The 27,460-nt window shown below is 45.8% G+C and overlaps 1 protein-coding gene across 15 annotated transcripts in view; it reads left to right on the forward strand.

Annotated features, from left to right (window-relative positions):
- The window catches only part of KIAA1217 (KIAA1217 ortholog), a 293,787-nt gene that overhangs the window by 244,242 nt on the left and 22,085 nt on the right, over positions 1-27,460 (forward strand). For all 15 annotated transcript variants that reach the window (XM_045534890.1, XM_045534964.1, XM_045534927.1 and 12 more), the window contains 5 exons: positions 5,881-6,047; positions 17,095-17,270; positions 21,965-22,095; positions 22,978-23,125; positions 26,488-26,929. In XM_045534890.1, the coding sequence (XP_045390846.1) occupies positions 5,881-6,047; positions 17,095-17,270; positions 21,965-22,095; positions 22,978-23,125; positions 26,488-26,929 (1,064 nt within the window). The remainder of the gene's footprint in view (positions 1-5,880; positions 6,048-17,094; positions 17,271-21,964; positions 22,096-22,977; positions 23,126-26,487; positions 26,930-27,460) is intronic.

The raw sequence follows: 27,460 nt of genomic DNA on the forward strand, positions 1-27,460 counted from the left end.
TTCCCTCCCATCGGGTTAGAAATAGAAATCTGTAGCAGGGACATGTTCAGATGCTAAATTACACAGGAAGCATATGGCAAGTTGGGTGGAACCCCACATTTAGGGAAGCCACGTGCTTAGTTTTGTGCAGCGTGGTAGGGTGGACCGAATTGGGGACTTCAGTGAGGCCCCTGGCATTCCTGCTTCTGCACTAGCCGAGCACAGTGGAGCTGCAAAGCCAACAGGACTGCTTTGCCAGTGTTCCTGACCCTGGCAAGATCTGTTGTTTTGCTGAGAAATCAATCAGTGGCCTTGGCTGCAGCCAGAGAATTATTTCATGGAAATTGCTAAACTTGTCTTCAGTGCAGTTGCCAGTTTGTTTTGGAGATATTTATTCATTCATTTTTTTGAATGTGTTATGAACTTAAGGGAATATAAGGAACCTACTAAACGCTAAAACCTTGCATCCCTCTGGAATCCATTCTAGAATTGATGAACATCCGATACCATGGTTCTCAACAGTATGTGCAAGCCGTTTGGGGGTTCTCATTTTCTTCCTTTTTGCTTTTTGTGGAATAATAATGACAGAAAACATGTGATAAGTGCTTTCTCTGTGCCAGGCACCGTGATCAGTGTTTTCACACAGTCACTCATGAACTCCTGACTGTTGCTTCAGGGTGCAATTCTTTTTTTTTTATTTTGAGGCAGAGTCCTGCTCTGTCACCCTGGCTAGAGTGCCGTGGCGTCAGCCTAGCTCACAGCAACCTCAAACTCCTGGGCTCAAGAAATCCTCCTGCCTCAGCCTCCCAAGTAGCTGGGACTACAGGCATGCGCCACCATGCCTGGCTAATTTTTTCTGTATATTTTTAATTGTCCAGCTAATTTCTTTTTATTTTTTAGTAGAGACGGGGTCTCACTCTTGCTCAGGCTGGTTTCGAACTCCTGAGCTCAAACGATCTTCCCGCTTTGGCCTCTCAGAATGCTAGGATTACAGGCGCGAGCCACCACCCCCGGCCCAGGGTGCAATTATTATTGCAGTGTTCCAGAGGAGGAAACTGAACACATGTCCACGCACGTGTGACACACATCAACATCGTCCACATGCCATCATTTTACCTCATTCTTTTGTGTTAAGATACCCCAATCCCTTTAAAGATCATGTAAGTTGTTTCATTTCTTTGCTTTGAAAAATTTTGCAAATTTCTGCTTTGATCATGGGGCAGGAGCAAGTGTCATTTCCTTGGCTGTGTTTCCCAAAGGGGAATCAGTAGTCCAAAGAGGACAGTTTAGTAGCACTGGCAACACGCTGCCGGTTTTCTCTTCCCAAAGGCTGAGCCGATCTGTGATGCCGCCGGCAACGCACATGCAGCCTCACTCCCCGCATCTCTGCTGAGCTCAGACTTTCTCGTTCTGTTGTATCAGGGCTCAATGTTGTCCACAGGGGCTTGGTTGCCATAGCAGCCTCATACAGTGCACAAAACATAAGAATTCTTCCAGAATCCTAGGAAGTAAGCAACAAGACAAGAAGTATTATCCCTGTTCTGTAGAGGAGGAAATGGAATGCTGTAGAAGTCAAGAATTGGCCAAGATTAAATGAAAGAGGGAAACGTAGACTCCCTGGTTACTTTAGGAATATGTACTTTACTGTGGATATAAGAGAACAGAAGGAACCTCCCATCTCAAAGGCATTCCATGGGTTTTATACTCTGCGTTAGATCATTTAACACACGACCCTACAGGGAAGATGTCACTATTCATATTTTACATGGAAGGAAAGGGAAGCTCAGAGAAGTTAAGTTACTCATCCAAAGCCACACAGCTCTCAAGAGTAACAGTCTGGCCAGCCCCGAGCCTGTGTTCTTCTTATCCCAACAAGACACATTAGATCCACATCAAATGTGCGTTTAATAAGATTCATCTTAAGAGAAAACTGACCAAGATAAATTGCCTGGAGGGAGTGAAGTATGCAGAAAGGAATGAGGTTCTGGGGACAAGCTGTGTGTTGACTGTCCCTTCTCGGCTGGGCACATGAGGAACAGAATGTGACCCCCACCATGCGTGGGCCTGGAGGGTGGATCCCAGGTCCTGTGGATCTAATTTGAATGGGAACTCGTTTGCCACTTGGGGTCCCCACCCACCAGATGTAGCTCCATGATGAGTCTAGAATCCAGGGCACTTGCCTGGAAAGCTCAGCCTGCCACAGCTGCCCCCCTAACTCCCAGCCCAGCTGCCCCCCAACTCCCAGCCCAGCTGCCCCCCTAACTCCCAGCCCAGCTGCCCCCCTAACTCCCAGCCCAGCTGCCCCCCAACTCCCAGCCCAGCTGCCCCCTGTCAGCCCAGCTGCCCCCCTAACTCCCAGCCCAGCTGCCCCCCTAATTCCCAGCCCAGCCTTCTACACCTGCTGAGACCCTCGGTGAGGAGGGGCCAGCTGGCCGGGGGTCCTCCCACCCACTCTGCTTGGAGAAATAATAATCACAGCTAACTGCAGTGAGGAATTCATCTCTGCAAGACCCTGGGCTGAGCAGTCTGCGTGTTCTGTTAGCCCACCCAGTGACCCTTATACCCATTTTACAGATCTGGAAACTGAGAGGTTGTTACTTGCTTGAGGTCACACACTAAGAAGTGGACACTGAGAATGATTCCCTGGTGTCTGGTTTAAATAATTTAATGGATAATAGTGCTAAATTTAGGACCACAGAGACAGAAAGAGGTTTGGGGAAGATGAGTGGGAATAACGAATTTGACCTGCTCTTGGGAAAGTCCAGTCGTGATGGGCAGTTATTGGGGTGTGGATCTGAAAATAACTGTGCGCTGCAGATGAGGACGTGGGAGCCCTCGGCAGGTGGCGGCAGCGGAAGTGATCTCCCTAGAAAGTATAAGAGACCCAGGATGCCAGGATTTAAAAGGGTGACAGAGGAAGGAGCTAGAAAAGAGATTGACTCATATGGAGCAGCAGAGAGGGCAGAAGATGAAGGAGAGGAAAGTTTCAAAGTGACTAAAAAGGAAAGAAGTGACTGGCAAAGCTCAGTGTCACATTGAAGCGAAGTCATGTCAGGCCTGGAGAGCATCCCTGGGGTTGACAACTAGGATCTCACTGATCCCCTTATGAAGAGCCATTTCCATAAATGATGGAGCTGGAAACCAGACATAACGGATTAAGAGGTTATAGATGAAGACATTTTAAAAATAAGTACAGATTCCATATAGAAATTTGGTCGTGAAAGATAGTTTTTAAACCAGTTATTCAGGCATTCAGCTGCCACAGCTGGTGTGTAGACGCGAGTCTCTCCTCCATGGAATAAAATATTGGTGACGTGGTGCGGTGGCTCACACCTGTAATCCCAGTGCTTTAGGAGGCTGAGGCAGGAGGATCACTTGAGGACAAGAGTTCAAGACTAGCCTGGGCAACATAGCAAGACCCCATCTCTACAAAAAATTAAAAAATTAGGCAGGTGTGGTGGCGCATGCCTGTAGTCCCAGCTACTCTGGAGGCCGAGGCAGAAGGATCGCTTGATCTTAGGAGTTCGAGGCTGCAGTGAGCTATCATGATGCCACTGCACTCCAGCCTGGGTGATAGAGTGAGATCCTGTCTCAAAAAGAAAACAATAAAAGATGGGTGAGATGTATTGGTACCTTCAGAAAGTGTAAGAAGAAAGAGGGATGAAGAAGGAATGTGTGCCTGTGTTTTGCTGAGGTATTAGAGTGTTTCTTACTAGAGAGGGGCTAGCTAGCGCAGTGTCCTCTTTGTTGGAGAAATACCTTGATGGTATCATTTGTTGTACAAATGCTATTGCATGTTGTGAGTGTGCGTGTGTGTGCATGTGTGCACACACATACACACACGCCTGTGCCTCTCTGTATAGGGAGTGGGGATAAAGTAATGTGACAGATCGTAAAAGGAAAACTTGCAATTGATCATGGTCCCATCTCAGAATAATTGACATCGGAAGGCACTAAGTTAATTCTAACACGCAGCTGTCATTGGAAATGTGATTGGATATTCTTTTCTTAGTACCTTTGCAATTGGACAACATCCTTTTGAACAGTTGCAGAGATGGCCAACCTTGTTCTTTTGAGGGTGACTTTTCTTTGGGGGGGGTGTTGGTGGCAGTAGGAGAACAACCAAAAGTTGATCAGAGCCATGGCTGGTGATGGTGTGAGTGACCGTATGACAAAAAGCTCACTGTCTGCTCTGCCAGGGCTCCCTTGGCCCTGCTGACTCCCCCACGGGGGCCATTGGAGGCGCTGGAGCTGTTTGGACAGTCACCCGAGGGTGAAGGGCGTGTTGAGCCATCAGCTCCCCATCAGTGTTGCTGAGGGCAAGCAAGGAAGAGGACAGTTTTGAGGAGCCTCCCCTCCCACCGGCACGCCACCTCCAGGCCGAGGCTCCACTGACGCCCTGCCAGGGAGTGTGTGCTGGGAAGGGACCGCACGGTGGCTGCGCCAGGTTGGAGAGGCAGGCTGCCACGCTGTAACCACTCCAGCGTATGCAGATAACCAGCCTGGGCTGGGACAGAGATTCCACCTTCCCTTCACAGGAAGGAGAATGGAACAGAAGCGTGTGTGCACGTGTGTGCGTGTGTGTGTGTGCGTGTGTGTGTGTCTAAGCAATGCGGATTCAGCCCCTACTCCAGGGGCCCGTTCCATAGAATCGCATTGTCCTAAGAAGAACACAGCACTTCATTTTCATCCCTGTACCTTAAACCCTGCTCATCCTTTCGGCCCACCTGGGGTTCTTTTTGAGCCATTTCAAAGGCAAACTTGGTGACATCAGGCCCTTCCCGGATAGAATTAGGAAATACAGTAGGATTATTTAAGTTGAATTCAAGGAGCAAACATTTATGGTAGCTAGAAAACAATGTAGGAAGAGTTGCTGTCTGTTGCCTTTTTTGATTCCTGTCCTGAAGAATTTCTGCATCACGCCTTATTTTCTTAGCAAAGGGGATGTGTGCAGAGAGGTCCTACGTCTTGGGGTTTTGGAAACCTGAAGGGATTCAGGACGGTACCCAGTTCTTACTCGTGTCCCCTTGGTCATCAGCCGATCCCCGATCTCTGCCCAGAAAGAAGGCGCATGTCCTTAGAATGCATCGGCCATGCAGGAAATTGTCACATAAGCGGTCTATATTAGGTCTCAGAATTTAAAAATTATTTTTTTCTACTATGAAATTACAGGTATTCATTATACACATTTAAAAATACAAAAAAAATAGTAATAAAAAAATGTGAAACTTATATTGGCAAACCAACAAACAGCTACAGATACTCTTAAAACCTTTTCATATAGACTTCTAAACTTTTTTCTGTGCAAACCTGTGTGTTTAAAGGTAGATAGTTAGGACCAGGCACAGTGGTTCATGCCTGTAATCCTAGCGCTCTGGGAGGCCAAGGCAGGAGGATCACTTGAGGTCAGGAGTTTGAGATCAGCCTGAGCAAGAGCAAGACCCATCTCTGCCAAAAATAGAAAAGTTAGCCAGGTGTCATGGCACATGCCTGTAGTCCCAGCTACTCAAGAGACTGAGGTAGAAGGATCACTCCAGCCCAGGAGTTTGAGGTTGCTGTGAGCTATGATGACACCACTGCACTCTAGCTGGGGCGAAAGAACAAGACTCTGTCAAAAATACAAGACAGACAGACAGACGGGTAGATGGGAACATAGGCAGCTTCCTTGACATGGCATCATGCTGTCCTGCTGCTCCGTGGCCTGCCTTCCTCTGGCACCAAACTTCTAGAACTTCTAGAGTTTTTCAGACTGTGCACTATAATGTTGCATAGTTTAGCATTTTTTTAAATGAAAGAAATGGGTGTGTTTAGAGTTACACAGTAATCTGCGTGGGGATGGGACTTGTGGCTTGGGCTTTCCTTTCTGGCCTTCTGAGGTACTCTGCTGCTCTTTTCTCCTAGGAACTCCCCACGTGTCTGGTGGGAAGACCCTCGGCGCCCTGGAGGCCACAGTGCCACCCAGCCAGCCCCCGTCTGCAGGCACCTCCACCATCCACGCGAGCCTGCTGGACATGCGGCGGAGCGTGGCTGAACTCAGGCTCCAGCTGCAGCAGATGCGGCAGCTCCAGGTACAGGCGCTGACTTAGCCGCCCTGGCTCAGCTTTCTCCTCCTCCCTTTCCCCTCCTTTCACATCCCCAGCTCCCCTGCGCCTTCCCTGGACTCTGTCTAGCGTCCTTTGCCCAGGGCTGACTGAAGACCTGGAGAGTAGGACCCTAGCCCCCTGGTGTCCTCTCTCGGACGCACAGCCCTGGGCCAGACGCACCTGCCGTAACTATAGTCAGTCTAGGAAACCTTCTGTAAACTGTGCATGCTTTTCCCAGGAAGAAACTATTCAACATCTGCTTCTGGAAAAGAGTCGAATGCAGGGAAGCCCCCTTAGAACATGCCAACAGCCAGTTAAGGCTGCCTGCTGACAGCGTGTGGGCACCGTCCCCCTCCGCAGTGAGCAGGCACAAGGGTGGACAGTCGCCCAAGCCTTTTTTTTCCCCCCGCAAGGAAATGTGATGTATTTAGAATGATGAGTTTAGAATAGAAGATGAAACCATAAGAAAAAAAGCCACCATGACTATTTGTTAAGAAAAACATCTGCATTTCATTTGGAGAGTGAGACCCATCTTTTCCTTGCCCTTTTCCGCTGGGAAGGAATATATGGGCTACGTGGGAGTTAAAGGGGAGGGAACATGACCTTTCGTGTCACGAATCTTGGTCGACAAATCCCATAAATGTGCCAAAGCAGAATAAGCAATCTCCTCGTGGTCATTAAGAAGAAGGCGGGTCTGTGCATCTCTGTATGAGGTCACAGTTCTCCTCCCTCTCCAGTGTGCTGGTGGCATGAGCCCTACATTTTTTCACCACTCGATGAAGGTTAAGAAAATGATTTCCCCTTACTCTGCCTCCCAGAGAACAAACACAAGGGCAGCTGCTTTGAGAGACCTGCCCTGAGGCCCCAGCCTGGGTCTTGAGAGTTCATAAAGAGCCAGGCGCAGTGGCTCACGCTATAATCCCAGCAATGGGAGGCGGAGTTCGAGGCTGCAGTGAGCTATGACCACACCACTGCTCTCCAGCCTGGGTGACAGAGCGAGGCCCTGCCTCTAAAAATTAAAAGAAAAAGAAAGAGTTGATAGAACATCACACTGCCCAATGCTCAGATCTCCCAAAGCTGCTGTCTCTCAGGCAACATCCCTGACACTTGGACATCCAATGCAAATTCATTTAAATCTTCTTCTGAGTCACGTCATCAATGAAGTTCCACATGTTTTGCATTAGCGCTTCATGGCTTTGCAATTTTAAAAACACTTTGCAATGAAATGCAATGTACAGGTTGGTCTGGGGTTGTATGCAGAGGTGACAAAGTCACATGTCTTCGGTGTCCAGGCAGTAACAGCAAGTGAAGCAGGAGAAGGACAATGGGAAATTGGCCCCTTTAAAGGACAGTCGCCACTCAGTTCCAGCCAGCTCTCAACCTGACGGAATTAGAGTCCAGCGTTTTATTAATAGATTGTTTCAGTATTGTAAGCAAATCTGGAAATATGGGTTTTATATGAATTATCTCTATTTTAAAATGTTGGAAAGTAGTTAAAAACCAATTACTTAGTACTCTGCAGGCCATAGGACACATCTGCCTGCCAGAGGCTGCAGGTCACCTCCCAGCTTACCTGGGGTTTCTAGCGGTTAGGCCCCTCCTCCCGCTGCACCTGCCTTTGGCGCCATCTGCTGGCCATTTGGAAATTGTGCTGCCCTCATTGGACGCTCACAAGAAAAATAAATGTATCATTTGTCTGGAAGTACCTAACTGCTCTCAAAAGTGAGAGGTTTGGGGACAAGACGGAATTGCTTTAGCATGAATAGTACACTTCCCCCTGGATACTTCATAGGTGTCAGAGGTGAATTTGGTACCAAGGCTATGTTTGTGGCAATAGCATCACCGTGTTGGTGGCTGGCATTGTTTCATCCTCCGACTAGGTTGGAGAGATTTCCCACAACTGGGCTCTCCTTGCAAAACCCTTGAACTGTAGTGGCTCAGTGCAGAAGAGTAGCTTTCTTAAACAAAGAAGTTCTTTGGTCAAGGTCTAGGAATGCTATCTTAACCACACAAGTTTCCTTATTGTTCAACTTTTCTGGCTTTCTGGGAATAAAGAACAATGAACAAATGTGCTTTTGAGCTCGGGAGTTTCTGCAGTTCTAAGTAGCAGACAAGCAGGGAAAGCTTCCTAACCTGATTCTATTGTTTCTGTCTCTGTCTTCGTATTCTCGGGGTCCCATTAACTTTCTTCCCTCTCAAACTTCTGCCTTTTCAGTCAGGGGAGTCTATTTAAGATAAAAACAGTTTATTATAATTAAGCTATTTCAGCACCAGTGTTCCTTCAGCACATGTATTATTTTACACCAAAAATGAAACGCAACCCTGGAGTGATTATAAGTCTGGTAATGGATCTATCATTGGAGATATATGAAACTCTCTAGAATAGTCTCAAAAGAACAAAAAATTGAATTAGAAATTCAAATGTTCTTTGAATTGTGTGATAAAATAGTGACACTGAATGAAATCGTTTGTGCTTGGCAGCCGGCTGTAGTAATTAGATAATTAAATCATCAGAAAATCCTAGACTGTATAGCATATCCCATTTGAACATTTCATTTTCAGAATTGATGGATTATTCTCATGAATAGAAATTCGGTGCAGACACAGTGTGGGGGGGGGTAGATTTCAATGGGGCAAAAGTAATGTCCAGGGAGGCAAAAGGGGCCTAAGCAGAAGGTCATGAAAACCCTGTTCATGTCATCCTCTGCTCTCCAGTTTCCCATAAATTATCAGTCTAAGGATGGTTCTCAGTCCTGGCTACTCATTGGAATTACCTGAGGCCCTGAACAAAAATACCAGTACCAGATATCACTGCCAGAGTCTGACTTCATTGGTATGGACCAAATGGAGGGTAGGCAGTGGTGATTCTAGAATGTTCCAGCATAAGAACTACTGCTGTCAGGTATGACAGATGCTCAGTCCATTGAGATCCCTCCTGGGAATGTTGAGATCAGTCAACTGTCACAAAAGGTGCAGCAGAAACAGACGAGGTATCCACCATCCCGTGAGTGCAAAAGACACCCCCAGCAACTAAAAGCTCTGACTTCAAACAAAGCATCTCATTCCTAGTGGCTAATTGGATATATTCTCTGCTTAGCAACAATGGGTACAAGAGCTGTATGGAGCTTCTGCAGTGTTAGGTTCCCATCCCCAAGTAACAATCGGGTCTGTGATTAGCTGGCAACCGTGGAAAAGGATCTCGTCAAGGTCTTGCACCTAACAAATGTTCTCTTCAGAAGACGATCGTCTTTGTCCACTACCTTTCCTAATAGGATTTAGAAAAAGGCCCACTTTTTCTACATAATGAATGACATCTTTTTCCCAAAATGCCATAGTACTTGGATATTACCAAAGTAATTCCCTATCTATAGAAGTGACTGCATTTCTGCCCCTCTCTGTGGCTGGGGGGGGGAGAGAAGCTTCTGGAAGAGATGGAACAGGTTCTGTGGAGGTCTGACAAGACTTGGCCTAAAGAGAGAATGGATACATCCTACTTCTCTAATCCCCACAATTTTTTTCTTGGACTTATCTCCTTATTCTGCTTCCTGATAAAAAAAAATTGGGTTATTCTGAAATTAGTGTTATATTTTTTAGGATTCCTTAGAGTCTGCTATCTCTTCCCAAGAGAGAGAGGAGATAAAATATCAAAATAAAACATAAATGCAGTAGTCCATAGAGCCCTTGTATTCGAAATGATAAAATCCAACACAGTTAGCTCAATGTGTCTTTTTATAAGATAGACCTCATGGGAATGTACCAGAGGCTCATTTATCTTGTGACATTGGACATAATGGTCACAGATCCCTGAGAAAAGACTGTCTTTCCTCTGCTAGGCAGAAATAATCAATGGAACTGGTACAGGGTCGATGATCAGGCTGCTGTATGATGCACCAAGCTCTAGTCTGGGTTTCAAACAGCAAGAGGCTGTCTCAGATGGGGAAACAGCACCTGATGACATGAAGCTATGGCGAGGCATCATTTTCCTTGTTCTCTGATGCCTCGGGGAGCTTGTCCAGGTGGTCAGGGGTCCCTCCAGGGTCAGATTATCATCGTGAAACTTCCTGATTTGTGGCATAACCACTGCTCAGTGCCACCACTATCCAGCAAAATCAGCCCAATCATGTTATCCGCTGTTGGCAAGACCAGTAGTCATAGATTTTACCCAAGAAATCAAGATTGAGTTTGTGAGATGTGGGCCATTCTCAGATGGATGGAATTAAGTTTAGCCGTCTCCTAGTTTCTTCATGAAGTGATACGGATAACTTGTTTGGTCCAATCAAAATTTTAATGGCCAAAAACATTATTTCTGTCTGTGTGTGTTTATAAAAATGTCAAGACATTTTCAATAAATTATGTTTCCAGCTAGGAGGGAGTAACTGCAACTCCACTTGCCTTCCTACTGTTGACAACTAGAAAACTGAAAAATAAATAAATGTCTGAAACGACTATTTTCAGAAATTGGACAACAGACAACGCAGGACTGTGGTGCTTAGGAGAATGAAAATCAGCCTACAGTTGACCTAGCTTTCTGCCTGGAGGCACTTTTCAGATCTTAATTCAGGAAAAAGATAAGCCAAGTGTGGCATTGATGGTCTTACTGAGTTGAGATAAGATCAAAGTTTGGAGAATGGAAACAGCTAGAATGTGTGGACTAGAGTACCAAATAGAAGAAAGCTCTGCAGAGAAAGAACTATATAGATATGTGGGTCTGTTACTGAATAATAAGCCAAGCATGTGTACTACGAAAAACCACTAAGCAGGCAAAGACCTAATGAGGGGCTATAAGCTATAAAATCCCAGAGCTCACACAGGCCTGGGATATGTTCAGTTTTGACAAGCAAGAGTGCAGAGGCCTTGCTGAGCACCTGGGCATTTAGTCAAGATCAGGGAAGGGCTATGCCTCAGTCTTAGAACTAAACTAGCCCTAGAGTAAAGACTACCCTAGATTCACCCTAACAGCTTAAAAATAAGCCTCTAAATGACAAAGTTGATTCACAAGTAACTGAACTGTCTTCCAGAGAAAATCCAAAATCTGTAAAGGAAAACAACATAATTCTAAACTCTATGCCCAACATCCAATCAAAAATTACCAGACATATGTCCGGGTACAGTGGCACATGCCTGTACTCCCAGCACTTTGGGAGGCCAAGGAAGGAGGGTCGCTTGAGGCCAGGAGTTCGAGACCAGCCTGGGCAACATAGCGAGACCCTGTCTCTTAAAAATAAAAAATTACTAGATGTGATGTTGCTTAAAAATGTGACCTATTACCTTAGGAAAAATCAGTCAGTAGAAACCAACGAGAAATGACAGGGATCATGAAGTCAGCAGCAAGGACTTCAAAGCAGCTGTTATAGTTATTCTCAAGGATTTAAAGGAAAACATGAACATAATGAGGCAAAAAAAGGAAGAAAAAAATGTCCAAGTGGCACTTTTAAGAGCTAAAAAACACAATATCCAAATGAACTTAACAGAAGATTTATCACTGCCCAAACAAAATATCAATTGACGTGAAAACACAGCAGTAGAAACTTCCAAACTGAAGTACAGAGAGACAAAAGACTGAAGAAAAGGAGCTAAAATCTAGTGACTTGTGAAACAATATTAAGTGTTCATGTAGGAAGAGAAAAATATTCAGAGATAATGGCTAAAATTTTTTCCAAATTTGATGAAAGCTGTGAACCTATAGACCAAAAAAGCTCAGTAAACCCCTAGAATGGTAAAGATAAAGGAAATCACACCAAAGGACATTGTAATCAAAATGCTAAAAAATAAACCCCACAAAACAGGGATACACAGAAAAATCTTAAAAGCATTGGGGGAGGAGGTGACACATTATATACAGGGAAACAAAAGAACACTGACTTCATATCAGAAACAAAAGGCAAATTGGAAGACATCTTTAGTGTATTAAAAGGAAAAAACTCTTTTAGAAAACAGGACACTTCCCAACTCATTTTATGAAGCCAGTATTACCCTAAGAGCAAAACCAGACAAAGATATTATAAGAAAAGAAAACCACAAACCAATATCCCTCATGAAAACAGATGTCGTAAATCCTTAACAAAATATTGGTAATTGAACCTAGCAGTAGATAAAAAGGACAATACATTATCCCAGGGTTTTATCCCAAGAATTCAAGGTTGTTTTAATATGAAAATAATCAATGTATTTGACCTTATTAACAGAATAAAGGTGAAAAATCATATTGTTTCAATAAGTGCAGAAAAAGCACGATTCAAGGATAGAAACACTTATTACTTTAGGAGTGGAAGGAACTTCTTTAACCTTAGAAAAGATATATGTGAATAACCCACAGAAAACATCATACTTAACAGGGGAACACTGAAGAAATTCCCCATAAAATCAGGAACAAAGCCAAGGAAACCTGCTCTCACCTCTGCTTAACACCGTGCTGAAGATCCTAGCATGTTCCTAAGACTAGAAAAAGAAAAAGAGGCATGCAATTGGGAAAGTAAAAAATGTACTTGACTTTATTCATGAATAACATGACTGTGTACATATAAAATCAAAAAGAATCTGCAAAAGTGCCCAGAAATAAGTAAACTTAGCAAAATTGCCAGTATCAAGTCAATATGTAAAAATATACAACAGAATACCACTCAGCAATAAAAAGAATGAATTACTGAAATACTCAACAACATGACTGGATCTCAAAAACAATGCACTGAACAAAAGAAGCCAGACATAAAGGAGCGCATATAGTATGATTCCGTTTATATAGTGTTCTAGAACAGGAAGAACTCATCTTTAGTGACAGAAAGCACACGGGTGGCTTCTTTGGGTTGGAGGTTGGGGATTGATCGCAAAGGGTCCCAAAGGAACTTCTCAGACTGATTAAAAAACAATGTTGTCAGTCTTTTCAGTGAGGGGTCCATTGGTGTATACATTTGTCAAAACTCACTTAACTGTGTACTTAAAGTGGGTATGTTTTATCATTTGTAAACTATACCTCCGTAGAGTGGATTTTAATAATTGAAATGTAGGTATCACCTCCTAAGCAGAAATCAACGCAATGATTTGAGCCGCCAATAACTAACTAGTTGATTCAAAGCAGTTGGAGTCCTGGCTCCAGCGCTTCTTGCACTCTGCTGGGGTGGACAGGGGACACCATCCTGCACCCTAGAGGCAGTGGCAGGAACCCCAGGCCGGGGAGGTTGAGGGAACAGGAGGAAAGTGGACAAAAAAGCTGTGCAAACGTCTATCCATTCATGAGTCACTCCTCATTGCTCATGTGCCAGCTGGTGTGCCACGACAAATCCCTCCCTTGGTACCCTCAGCAGGATCCTGTGAAGCCCCTCTTTCTAGAAAGGACGATACAAAAGCCTCGAATTCAACAGAGGCTCTCCTCCGCTTCTAGTAGAGTAAGTTGGGTTACATTTAGATTTTACTTGCAGTTGTATCTTAACAGTATGTTTGTAGCCTTCTCAGAAACGTTATATTGAGATTCATTCATACAGTATAGACAGTTGACCTTGAATAACATGGCGGGTAGGGGCACTGCCCCCCCCCATGCAGTAGAAAATCCATTTATAACTTTAGAGTCCTCTAAATACTTGCCTATTAATAACCTACTGTTGACTAAAAGCCTCACCAGTAACATAACCAGCCAAGTAACATGTATTTTATGTTAAATGTATTCTGTACTACCTTATAATAAAGTAAGCTAGAGAAAAGAAAATGTTAAGAAAATCATAAGGAAGAGAAAATATATTTACTATTCATTAAGTGGAAGTGGATCATCATAAAGGTCTTCATCCTCATCATCGTCACATTGAATAACAGAGGAGGAGGAGGAGGAGGAGGAAGAGGAGGGATGGGTCTTGCTGTCTCAGGGGTGGCAGAGGTGGAAGAAAATTTGCACATAAGTGGATCCGTGCAGTTCAAACCTGTGTTGTTTGAGGGTCAGCTGTATACATGGGGCGCCGCCTGTGTGCCAGACGCCGTGCTGTAGCTGGGAATTAAACATTGACAGAAAAGCAACTTGAGGTGGTGGGAAGATGACTGGGTTGAATTCGAAAGACCTGGTTCTAGTCCTGACTGTGCCCTATAATTGTGGAGTGACCCTGAACAAGTCACGTGACTTCTCAGGGCTTCCCTTTTCCCATCTTTCAAATTCCACTTTTAAGAATGTTAAGTATTCCAGCAATGATTTCTAGCTTGATAGCCATTGTTAATGTCCACTGCTAGCCAGACCCCGGCTTTATATGAGCTTGTTTGTAGGACTTGGGCAGGAGGTTAATTGTCCCACTGTGCCCCACAGGTCGTGCATGGCACAGTGACATCACCTGTCCATTCCAGAGCCCTTTTCTTAGTTCATGATGCCATCCTAGGTGGCAAATCAGAGTCATCGGAGGAGTTTTAGAAATTCCCAGTGGTCAGACTGCACCTCAGACCAATTAAATCAGAATCTCTCAGGGGTGGGATGCAGGTGTTTGTAACTTTTAAACCCATTTAACACATTAACTGCCATGTCAGTTGTATTTAACTCACGCTAGCTTTGAGCCTGGGGCCTCGTGAAGCATGTGTAACTCACACACCCCTTCACCTTGGGAGCTGCGTGAACTATTTTTCAGGTTGCATATAACTCACGCACAGAAAACAATAAAAAAATAACAAATTTTTTATTAAATTAGAAAGTATCATTTTGTTTTCAAAGTTTTATTTTTGTAATAAAACACCGTGGCTCCACGGAAACATTTTCTTTTCTAGTGTGGCGGTCAATGTGTTAATTATCTACTCATTTTCTCTTCTATACGAGTCATCACTCATTCCCCTTTCCCTGCAAAGGCGGCAGCTCTGTGGGATTTGATAATGGCCTTGAATTTGAGCGTGCTGTTTCGATAGCAGGTGGTGTTGCTGCGTGTGTTTGTTTGACCTATGTGTACAGTGCCGACATGTAGGCCTACCACAGCCCCTTCCCATCAGGGCAAGGAGTGGGGCCTGAGAGCTGAGCCCAAGGCATATCTGGGCCCATGGGTCACCGCATATTTCTACCATTTTGAAAAGCATTTTGGATTCTCCATTGTTGCCTGTTATGATCAACATCAGTGCTCAATTCAGTTCACTCACTCCACAGATATTTATTAAATTTCTACTATGTGCCAGGCACGGTGTCTTGGAGATTCTGTGGAGAGCAGAAATTAACCAGGTGGAGGGAAGAGCATTCTAAGAGGTGGGACGGGCAGGTGCAACGGCCCTGTGGCAGAAAGAAGCCTGGCCAGTCAGTAGAACTGAACGGATGCGGGTGGCTGGAGCAGAGAATGCCAGGTGCGTGAGCCGTGTGGAAAGGAAGCAGACTGCCCAGCACGTGGTGGACAGGCTGTAGCTGCAGAGAAAATTAGAGGAAGTCATCCTCTGCATACTGTTTCCAAAAATGGGGCCGTTTAGCAAAATATTGACTGACTGTGGTTTTTATGACCACAATAAAAAGACATTAGCAAAAGCAGTATGAGAGCGTGATGCTGAGTCATACAGAGACAGTAACCCGGGAGAGGCACAGTTTTATTGGTTCCATCCCAGACAAAACCACCTTCGTTACCCCCAGGTTCACGCTCCCTGGTAACAACAGCTGCTGTATGCTCAGGGCTAGATTGGCGCCAGACACTATCGTAACCGCTTTATTTTATTGTCTCGTGAGACTCTATCTATGACCAACGTATGAGCTAGGAGCTGTTCCTCCCCTTCCGGAATGGATGGACACAGATTACTAGCCTGCCCAAAGTCACACAGCTACGAAGTGGTAAAAGTAGGCATTGAACCTAGGCCACCTGTCTCTCTGGAGGCCAGGCCGTCGTCACACGGCGCTGATGTTGGCACTTAACGGAAGCTCTGCTCGTGGCCCGTGTTGCAATGTTTTGTCTTTATCCAGAGAACGTGGGAGGCACGATGTGGTCACCTGCAGGCGGTGACACAGTTAGATTGAGTTTCCCTTCACTGTACACAGCAGTGGACAGTCGACACAGACATCACCACTCCCACGAGGTGATATGTGCTCGTTGTAAACCAGTCCACAAAACCAGGAAACAAAGGAAACAATTGAAATTTGCTAATTGCCATTTCAGGGGATCTTGAGGGATAATAGAACAGGCAGAATGTAATTACGGTTATTGAGGCTGATGGAAGAATTCGCTTGACAGATGTGCTGTTAGGAAATTGTCCTGCCCCAAGGACTCCAGCGTTTGGCTAGATTCTTGTGAAGCCGGATGCGAGTTCCTACATCCTGCACTCTCTGGGATGAAAAACAAGAATGTTCTGGAAACTATATGGAACTTGTGGGCTTCTGTAATGACAAGCAACCTACCTGAAATCCAGGGATATTAATAAATTGTCAAGAGCCATGGGCTAATCTAGAATCATTACGGTTTCTACCATCAATATCCATGCTGGTGTCCACGCACACTAGAGCCTAAGGGTCTGTGATTCCATGGCATTTGGTCCGTGGAATCCAACAAACAAGAGGGACACAGACCCTCTTTTATAACTTATACTCTGAAATATTCCATAGCCGAATCCCCACGTGTTGAGGACCTGTTCTATGGCAAGCAGTATTTCCTGTAGCCCTCTCAATAGCCCCCGACGAGGAAAGTGCATTCCCCAGGGAGTCTGAGTAACGTACCCAAAGTCTCACAGTGATCTAGGGAGAGGGCAGGTGTTTCATCCAAAGTCTTCTTGGCCCTAAAGCTGGGGCTCTTGGCTGTTGCTATAAAAAAATGTCAATGAGAGTTTATGCCTGTTGTCCAGGATGCACGGACCAGAGTGCAGAAATAATCCTATTTTTTTGCAGACAGAGACATCAAAGTCTGGTTGTCGCTCAGCTGCTAAAACTCAGATGTTGGCTGAAGGAGCTGCATTCTCTACCATCTCTGTTCCCTTCCCTTTCTCACCGAAATAAATACAGGCTCAGCTGCAGGGCTGTTCACCCCAAGCTGCCTCTGAAAGCCTGCAAGGCGTTCAGTCCCCCACGATATCGGGCAGGCAGAGCCCACTGAGGGCGATTTCTTTTGTTCAACAGCTGCAGAACCAGGAGCTGCTAAGGGCCATGATGAAGAAGGCGGAGCTGGAGATCAGTGGCAAGGCGATGGAAACCGTGAAGCGGCTGGAGGATCCCGTGCAACGCCAGCGCGTCCTGGTGGAGCAAGAGAGACAGAAGTACCTTCACGAGGAAGAGAAGATCGTCAAGAAGCTGGGGTGAGTGTTCCCAGTCACTTGTTGCATGTTGAGCTATTTCACCTGAAAAGGAAAATTGTCTTTGCCAACAAGGAAGTCCTTCCCAGTTGGTGCGCTTCTCTCTTTATGGAAAACCTATTAATATTAGGCACAAGTTCAAGTTCTGCTGGCGCCGGTATCCATGCACACTTAAGCACCCCCCCCAAGGCCCAGGAATTTCAGTGGTCCTCTGTCTGTCAAAGAGACGACTGAGCTAGTGTCTTTAGAAGTTGCAGTATCTTACTCTTTGCTGGGAATCAGCAACACATAAAACTAAAAGGAGTGAATGGCAAAACCCAGTGATAAATGGGCAGTATGTATTTAATCTCATAAAATTAAAACTGATGGCCAAAATAACACAGTGCTAAACGTATCCTCCTATTATTCAACTGTAGTTAAAATCGTAAAAGAAGCATTTAAATGTAAAGCGAATCTGATCCAGAATGAAAGATGCTTCCGTGCACGTTATGATGGTTATTTAAGGTTCTTATTGAAAGCATCTATCAAGTCCCGCCATTGAAATGAGCAGAGTGTTGTTAATCCCCCGCCTGGAGGCAGACACGTCTTTTAAGTTAATGTATGTTTTGTTATGCAATGAAGAGTTATCATAGAACCACTTCCCCTTTTAGAATAATAAATAGAAATTTTATGGGGTTCCTCTAGTGTTGGTAATTCTCTTGTTTCTTGGAAAGCTTAAATTGCTCAAATTGGGATTGTAACAGAGCAACTCCTGTGACTAGAAGGACCAGAAGTCTCCGTGATGGGTTGTGTTGTGTTCTGTCACCTCTCTTGTGTTGGAGCTGTGGCTTATCACACCCTGGATGCCAAGCCAATGTGTTTGATTAAAACTAGAATTTTTCCTCTCAGTAGTCAAGAGGAAAAAAAAAAACATTTTGAGTTATTCCTTTCCTAAGAAATTAAATTAGACCGCTGTTCATCCACATCTCAAAATAGCTTCTAAAATTTTACTTAGTTCACACATTTATAGACAGAATTAATCACCCCACCATGAGTTAGTAAAGCTATTATTTGTCTGAAATGTTTTTGTGACAGCCCAATTATCTAAAACTAGGTCTCAAAATTCTTCTTGAAAACTCCTTTAAAAGTACACTTCCTTTTAATAATATTTGTGTAAATTTTCCAATAAAATTATGAAGAAAAATAATTTTCCTTCCTTTAAGAGTTGTGTTTATTGGCGAGCTGAGATAACTCTTGCTCCTGGCCCACAAAAGCCATCTTTAATCTCAATAATACCCTAAGACTAGGAGCCCAGCACAGGAATGAGACAGGAAAAGTAATGGAACAAGCTTGTCCTAAGAGGACTTTATCTGGTTGGATTTGTGTGGTGGCCACAAATGAATAAGATACACAGGCCCTTGGGAAACTACAGTCTAGCAAAGCAGAACATATAAATAAGAGTACAGCACAGAATGAGAGATTTACAGGTGCCAGGTGAACCTTACAGAGAGGAGAGACTGCTCCCGACCCCAGCGATCAGGAAGACGTAGCCTGACTTTGGTCATTCCTCATAAGCTCCCGAGGTCACGCACGCTACCATGCACATAGTAATTTCAAAAATGGTTTGTTAAACAAACCAAAATGGCCTTGAAGATGGGGGATCTCCTCAGCAGATGCTAGAGAGAGAGGGTCTTCCAGGCAGAGGAACCCTACAGCCCAAAAAGTCTCTTGACCCGGAAAGCACAGGATGTCCTTGGAGAATTGGGGATGGATGGGTGGTCCGTTAGGTGGGAAAGTTGGGTGCATGGTACTAATATCGTCTCCTATTGTGGTTGTGCCATTCCCTTTTGCACGGTGCCTTCCCATACTTAGACCACGCTCCAGCCTTGGATACCTGCTTGATGCCTGTCCGGGCTGTGCTTACTGGGATCGGAAGATCGTGTAATGGAAACCTGGATTTCTGGCTTTTTATGAATGTTCCTGTGTCTAAGCCCAGATTCCCAAGTTCTCTGGATGGAATTTAGGAATCTACACTTCACAGAGTACCATGGGTGACTCTGAAGCACCCTGACATTTGGGAGTTACTGCCCAGCATGATGAGGAAGTCAACGAGGTCTTCTTGGTCAAGGAATTAGCAAAGTCAGAGCTGTATTTGAGAGAGGTCCCTCTGGTGATCTTGTGCAGGGCTTATTCAGGGCAAAAGAGATCGGTGTCTAGGCAACCACATTGGAACCTACTGTCTAGTCCAGTCAAAAGGCATGAACCAAGCAGTAGAAATAGGAATAGAAAAGAAACTACATGCAAAATGCACTAAAGTATAATCACCTAAAAGTGTGTCTCAAGAGTGTTCTTTAAGATGCTTTTAAATATATATATATATATATATATCTCCTATGAATAATAACTGATTAGATGGCTAAGTCTAAGAGGCAAGAGAGCAAGTTATAAAAGGCAGCTGGAAATTTCAACTCTGGAACATTAGGAAGAAGGTGATCTCTCTCTTTCCCTCCCCCTCCCCTTCTTCCTCGTCTTCCTCCATCTCCTGTCCTGCACTACAAAGTGAGTCCCCTTGTTGGGCTGAGTTACTAGTGAGCCCTTCATAAGGCAGAGAGATGAAATTTGGGTGTAGAACTATGGAAAGAAATTGGGTCCAAATCATTCTACATGGAAATAACAGTTGGGCTTCTAATAACAGATGAAATATATTTTCACAAACTCTACGCTTCTTTTTAACAAAGGTAGAATGAAAAGCCGCTAAAATAGAATGCGAACAACTGTAGCATCCGTGAACATCTGACATTCTGTTGAGCAAAGCTGATCTGTTAAAAGTCATATTGATTACCATATCAAAAATTTATTTCAGCGTTTGTTTTACTTCCGTCATCTCTTTTACATTTTTGAATTAACAAGTGTGATTTTTAATGCTTGATCTAAAATAGGTATCATAAACATACGCACAGAAGTGACATTGTTGTGTACAATCACATCAGTGCGTGTTTCTGTACATCGCATAAAGCTGTGAAGTTTAAGGGTCTCTGTGTACGGAGTGTGTGGAAGAGATGAAAATAGAATTTTAGGCAGACTAACTTTGGGTCGGGTGACATCTCCTTGTGGTATTAATTGCAGACTGGCAGCCTTGTCAGTTGTTAAGAGAACCATGATAACATTTGGGTCTTAGCTCTTCTATTAAAGCTTTGCAGGGCTGGACAGTGTGTCCAGGCAACATGGAAACAGTCTGCTTGTGCAATGGAAAAGAACGTTTGCACATGAGGGCACCACATTTAGAGCTCTTAAGAGCTCTCCACCCTGATGATGCAGTAGCTGTAAGGAAGTTTCCAGTGGGTGTGTTCGCAGAACACCGGGCACCTTTCTGTAGCTCACAAACGTGGACAATGAGCACGTGAGGCTTTCCTCTTTGGTCTTGAAAGACCATCATTTCTTCTCAAATGGCCATAAGCAGTTTTGGTCCATTTTCCAAACAGAATGAAAGGCATCACCAACAACTCCATCCCACTTCGTAGACATGGGTAAATTTGTCGGTTGCCCCGTGGTTCTTGCTGAACACGTGGCACGTCCTGCGTGAATCCTTCCCATGGCAGCCACGCAATCCACAGCTCCGTCCACTCACCCACCTCTTGGAGAGGGTCTTCGTGGGCCATCTGTCTACAGATGACACTGTGCCTGCCTTTTCCTCTTCCCACGGGCAGAGCCACACTCGTCACACGCGGGGCTCCAGGAGGTAGAACTGCTGGTCACTTACTGCCACCTAGTGGTTCTTCATTTCTCAAAGCTCTTTTTCCCTGTTTGCTTTGAGAGGTTTTCGCTCCTTGGATTTACAGGCAAACTGAAACCGTGCAGACAGGTGTTTAGATGGGGTTAGTAATGTGCCTGCAGGGAGGTGGTGGTGGTTGTTTCATGTGGAAAACCTTAACCTCGCTCTGCTGGGGCTGGCATGTCCCTCTACCCAAACACACACACCCCCCCCAGAAATCAGATCTGTAGTCATCTCTCCTCCCTTCGTAGACTGGACAGGAAAGAGTCCAGGCTTCTCCATGAGACAGTCAGTATAAAGCAGAGGTGCTCACTCAGGGGACAAGTTTGCTCTCACTTCTCCCAGGGACATTTGACAATATCTGGAGACATTCTTGGTTGTCACAAGTTATGGGGTGGTGGGGAGAGGTTGCTGGTGGCATCTAGCAGGTATAGGCCAGGGATGCTGCTAAACATCCGACAATGCACAGCACAGTCCCCTCCCCCAGCAAAGAATTATTTGGCCCAAAATGTTAAATGCCAAAGTTGAGAAGCTTGACAGAAACTAATCTGGGCTTCTTGTTTTGCTCCAGTATAGGTTTTCTTTCCTCACCTCACCTCACCTCCCCTCACCTCACCTCCCCGCCTTCTCCCCCACCACACAAATTACACCCCCCCTTGGCTGACATAAGCACCACTGGAAATGACAAGTGGGTCCCCCACCAGCCAGGCACGATCTCTTCCCTCTAGCCGACCTGGGCCTCCCCATGAACAGACCCTGGGGGAACCTCCTTGTACCGGCCTCAGACCTCTGCAGAATGTTCCAAGCCAACCGAGCTGCTACCTATGATGCACCCCCAGCCCCTACATGGATGGCAGGGGAGGTGCAGACCAGCCCTCGGCTTCTGCACCTCCCTCTGGGAGGACCCATGCTCAGCTCCTCGGGCCACTCTGCTTCCTCCCCGCAGGGAGTTGGAAGACTTCGTCGAAGACTTGAAGAAGGACTCCACGTCAGCTGTCCGGGTGGTGACTCTGAAAGACGTGGAGGACGGGGCTTTCCTCCTGCGACAAGTGGGAGAAGCCGTAGCTACCCTGAAAGGTAAGCTTTTGGCTCGAGGGGAGGAGTCTGAAGTGGCTTTCCTGGGGTGTTTAAAAATCAGTCAAGTCGTGACAATGAGAATCTGTCAAGTTCGTTCATGCGTGCGAATATGTATCGAACACCTACACGTGCCACTCGCTGTCCTGGGTCTTTGGGACCCATCACAGAATGAAGGCGACAAACATCCCTGTCTTCTTGGAGCTATTGTAGTGAGTGCTGTAAGATTTCAGACTAAATGGTACTAATGACACTTTGTAGTCACTGGGCTCTCACAGTGTGCCAGGACACCTGTGTCAAGCTCTTTTCTTTCTTTCTTTCTGTTCTTTTTAGAGACAGGGTCTCCGTCACCTGGGCTGGAGTGCAGTGGCATCATCATAACTCACTGCAGCCTCGAACTCCTAGGCTCAAGTGATCCTCCCACGTCAGCCTCCCGAGCAGCTAGGACTGCAGGCACACACCTCCATCCAGCTAATTTTTTAAAATTTTTTGTAGAGATGGGGTCTCACTATGTTGCCCAGTCTGGTCTCAACCTCCTGGGCTCAAGTGATCCTCCCTCCTGAGCCTCCCAAAGTGCTGGGATTACAGATATGAGCTACCTCCCCTGGCCTCCAACTCATTAAAAACAACCCTAAGAGTGCAGTAGCCTCACCCCAAACATGCAGATAGGAAATGGGCCTCCCGGAGCTTTGCCCTTGCCCGGGGTCACTTTGCCGGACACTGTTCTGTGCTCTCAACCCACCACCTCCCAAGGGTGTTTGAACTGCCCTGTGGCTCGAGAACTCTGCGCTTCCCAACAACCCTGCCCGCTGTCTTGGGGTGTGGGATGGGGGTTGTCGTTCTGGTTTTTGCTCCTGCAATTCACCAGCTGCTTTGGGCCTGCAGGAGAATTTCCAACCTTACAAAACAAGATGCGGGCCATCCTGCGCATCGAGGTGGAGGCCGTGCGCTTTCTGAAGGAGGAGCCGCACAAGCTGGACAGTCTCCTGAAGCGCGTGCGTGGCATGACCGACGTCCTGACCATGCTGCGGAGGTGACTGGGCGCCCGCCGGGCTGGGGGTGGCCTGTGGGGTGGGGGGGAAGGGGGGGCCAGGCAGGCTGGGGGTGAAGTCCTTGAACTCCAGACTCCCACCACGCTCCAGGACCTGTCCCCATTTTTGTGACTTACCAAGTCTTCTTGCTAGTGTCCTGGAGAGAAGCCATGAGTCTGTGCCGCCCTTGACCATTGAGTGCATGATGCTTCAGGTTCTAATTCTTCACCTCAGGCCTGCTGTGGGGGGCCCATCCTAGAGTTAAAAATCAGAAGGCACAGTAAACATTTTTAAAAAATCATTGTAAGCTGGTTTTTTCTAAATAACATTTTGAAGTTGGAAGAGTGGATCAAAATAGTTTATTAACCTCCTTCACGTCAGGGGCATAGGAGACTTCAGTTAGAAGACACTGAGTAGAGCTTAAGAAAGCCTTTCTTAAATTGCCTACTCAAAGTCTCCGAGAGGCCGTTGGTCCCATCTAGGAAAGAGAAACAAACTCAGCTGAGTGGCATGGACCTCTGCTCATCGGCAAGGTCACAGTGAGGGAAAGAACAAAAGAAATCATGACTCATCCCTGACTTTCATTGAAAAGAAAATTCCAGAACCCCTCACCCACTAAAAAACTGCTGGCATATACATATGTGGGATTTGTGTTTGCGTAAGTAGCTCTGCAAATGACATCCCAGACTGTCACACGCCCTGTCGTTGAGTTGCAGTTAGATTTCTTTCTTCCCAACATCATGATGACAGTGACTTACCCCAGTGAGCATGTCTGTGTATCAGGCACTGAACTAATACCTTTATATTTATTAGCTCTTTTGGTCCTAATTTAAAACCCTGTAGGGAAGGCGCTGTTACCCCATTTTAGAGGTAGAATCTGAGGTCTCAGGATATTCCCTGCAAGTCCAAGGTGGAGCTTGGACAGAAACCCATAGTTTGACTCCAGAATTCATACTTCTCATCCCACAGCCAGGCAGTCGGTGACAGACATTCTCTTGGTGCCAGCCCCACTGTGGGTATCACAAATCCAGTAATAAACAAGACAGGTGGGCCCCCTGCCTTGTAAAACTGACTTTCTCACATGAGAACTAGACACTGAACAATAACCAAAAATCAGCCCTTCCCAGCAGGTGGCAGTCCCTGAGTTTTTAGTTTTTTATCAGAACTAAGAACTTGCCCCTCAAATCTTGGACCAGAGTTGAGAGCAGGTCACAGGCAGATGTAACACACAAGAAACCTTCTTGTGAGAATTTCAATCCCTAACTGTAATGACTTGATCAGATTTGTAAGAGAAATATACTAAGTGTACAGATAACTTTAAGATGACTTATGAGCCATAAGGAGTGAGTTAGATGTTTCCAGTAATGAACAATGTCAAGAAAGAGCCCCTTTGAGCTGGTAACACTGGCACAGCTGTGCCGTCACCTCTGTAAGTTGCAGGATGCCAAAGGAATTCTGAATTAAAACAAAAAAATGCCTCGTCCTGCAGAGTCCTTATCAAACCCAGTACAGGAAGAAATTGTACCTATATTAAATTTTCTTACGGGTTCACTCATTTTAAGTTGCCAAAATGAACTCTTTCTTCCAGTGGGAGAAAAATCTGTCAAAAGAATTCTTCACTAAGCTCTTACCTAAGTGTGGTAACCCACCCACGGAGCCTGGAAACAAACCGCCCTTATTAAGTAAACTATGGCAAGTAACGCAGCCCCACTCCCCACTCTCTTTCCAGAAAAAGAATAAAAAGATACTTTTACAGCCAGAGGAATGAAGCTCAGTATTTTTCTTATCTCCAGTGAACGCAAGTTCTAAAAAAAAGATGGGATTGTGTGTTTTGAATGTCATGTGCCACTTTGTCCCATTAAATTATGGGTGGTGAGAGTGATATATAAAGCCAGTTAAGTCACTTTAAAAATATAAATACAAGGAATTTTAGCTGCCATCAGACTTCCCCTCATGAGTCTTTATTATAGTTAACTTTGTCTTAGCGCCTTCTGCGTCTACTGTGCAGTACCTGGCACCACAGACAGAAGGAAGAAGGTAGGAATTTTGCACGCCCCTCCCCAAGGACGCGCATATGTCCTCGTGCCTCGGCAGGGAAGGTGCAGCAGGTGACCCTCACGTCACAGTTCAGAGCAGACTCAGGGTCTTGGGAAGAGGCTGAAGGGATGTGGCCCGTGTTGAATTTGGGGTGTCGGAAGGATGTCTAAACACAGCTGCCCGCTAGGCGCTTAGAGCAGCAGACTGAAGTGCGAGAGACAGAGTTAGAGACGGACCCCTGCCTAACACGGAGGGAGGGCGGGGGGATTGATTTAGAATCGGAAGTCACCTTCATGGAGATGATTATTGAAAGTGGAAGAAATGGCCAAGGTAGAGAGATAGGGAAAGGAGAGAACAAAAGTCCTTAGGGATTTAAAGGGCTGGGGTAGATAAAGTAAACAGCAAAAGAAACAGAGAAGTGAGGAGCACAAGAGTTAGAGCATGTCATGTCTTTTTTCAAATTAAAAAAAAAAGCATTGCAATAAGAGAATGAAGAACTAATTAAAAATTATGGGTCAAGTACTGTGTTTGACACTGTCTTACATATAACTTTACAATGTTAATCCTAACTGCCACTCAGGAAGGCATCACCGTTGTCATTTTCATCATTGTATTTTACAGAAAAGTATGTGAGGCTCAAAAAGGTGAAATTCCCAGCATTATACAGCTAGAACATGGTAGAACTGATGCTCAAACACAAGGTCTGTCTGACACCAAAGGGCCTATCTCTTCCACTGCACCATGGCTGGAGAGGGACAGATAGCATCCAAGTGACTCCAAAAATCACAGGAGGATGAGGACTAAACACAGCTTTTAGATATGGAGTCACTACTGACCTTGCCGAAGATTTGGTTGAGTCCAGATGGGGAAACCAGTTAGCAACAGGTTTCCCATTAAATTCAGTTTTCCCGAGATACACAGGAAGAGCAAACAGAAGGAAGTGGGATGCAGGCTGCCCTCCCAGGATGCTTGGCAGAGGACGGAGGGAAGCAAGAGGGCTTTGAGGAAGCTGTTGGGTTAGAACTGGGCTTATTCGAGGGCTGCACGGGCCAGGATGGGGTGGAGGAGTTACAGAGAGTGTCGTTAGACTCACACTGTTCACTTCCTGCCACCACCACCCAAACAATGATGGAGTCACAAGAATCGGGGCACAGCAGTGCGCACTAAAAGGGATATTCTGATAGACATCCCTGAGCTGCTATTCCAAGTTTTGGGGTGTCTGAATCTCACCTGGCTTTGGGATGCCGTAGCCCTCGGGTGTGTCTCAGCGATGACAAGGAGGTGATGGATCCTGACAGTTAACACTGCGGTGCCTGGTTTCTCCTAGACATGTCACCGACGGACTCCTGAAAGGCGCAGACGCAGCCCAAGCCGCACAGTATGTTGCTATGGAAAAGGCCATGGCTGCACAAGTCCTGAAGAACCAGGAGGAGGCAGCCCACACCTCCGGCCACCCCCTCCACGGCACAGGCGTCCCTGGCGACGTGAAGTCGGAAGTGGTCTCCGTGTCCGGCATGACAGTCCACCACGCGCAGAGCTCTCCGGTGGTCATCCAGCCCTCCCAGCACTCCTTGGCCCTGCCGAACCCTGCCCAGAACTTGCCTCGCACAGCCAGCCCCCCAGCCAGCACCCAGGAAGCGGCCTCCACACTGCACTCGGCCCAGGCTCCGCAGTCCCCACAGACACCCATGAACGGGTCCACCATGCAGAGCTTGTTCATCGAGGAAATCCACGGTGTGGGTGCCAAGAACAGGGCAGTGTCTATTGAGGTAGAGTCCGATTTCCACTTCTCATAACCCCACGAGGAGACTGACACACAGTCCTTTCCCTCCAAGAGTTTACAGTCTGGTTTGTGGAGATGATATATATATGGATTGGAGATATATTTTTGGAACTAGAAATGAAATTCAATGGCCAGGTTAAGAGTTAAGTCATCCAGTTTTAAAGAAGGGTGAAACACCTCACTTGTGGGAAGGTGGGGCAGTGGTGTGCTGGTAAATGTTTAACAACTGGCTCTCCGAGGGGGAAAGCCCTGATGTGTAGCGTTTGCCAATTTCCCTGGTATAAATATTCCCCCATGTGGCTGATCTCAAACTACACCGTAACATCAGTGCACATGAAGTTGGGAAGAAATGTGACAATCAACTCTCTTAAGCCAGGGCAAGCTGGCTCAAGCATTCCACTGCAGTGAAGGCAGGACTGGGGAGGGTGTCCCACTGATCTGGGAAGATAGTGGAATTTAGGTTAGCAGAGAAGGGTGGTGAGGGCATTCTAGGCTGCAGGAGGCCGGGACCATGAGT

The sequence above is a fragment of the Lemur catta genome, chromosome 1, assembly GCF_020740605.2.
Source record: "Lemur catta isolate mLemCat1 chromosome 1, mLemCat1.pri, whole genome shotgun sequence".
Taxonomy (NCBI): Eukaryota; Metazoa; Chordata; class Mammalia; order Primates; family Lemuridae; genus Lemur; species Lemur catta.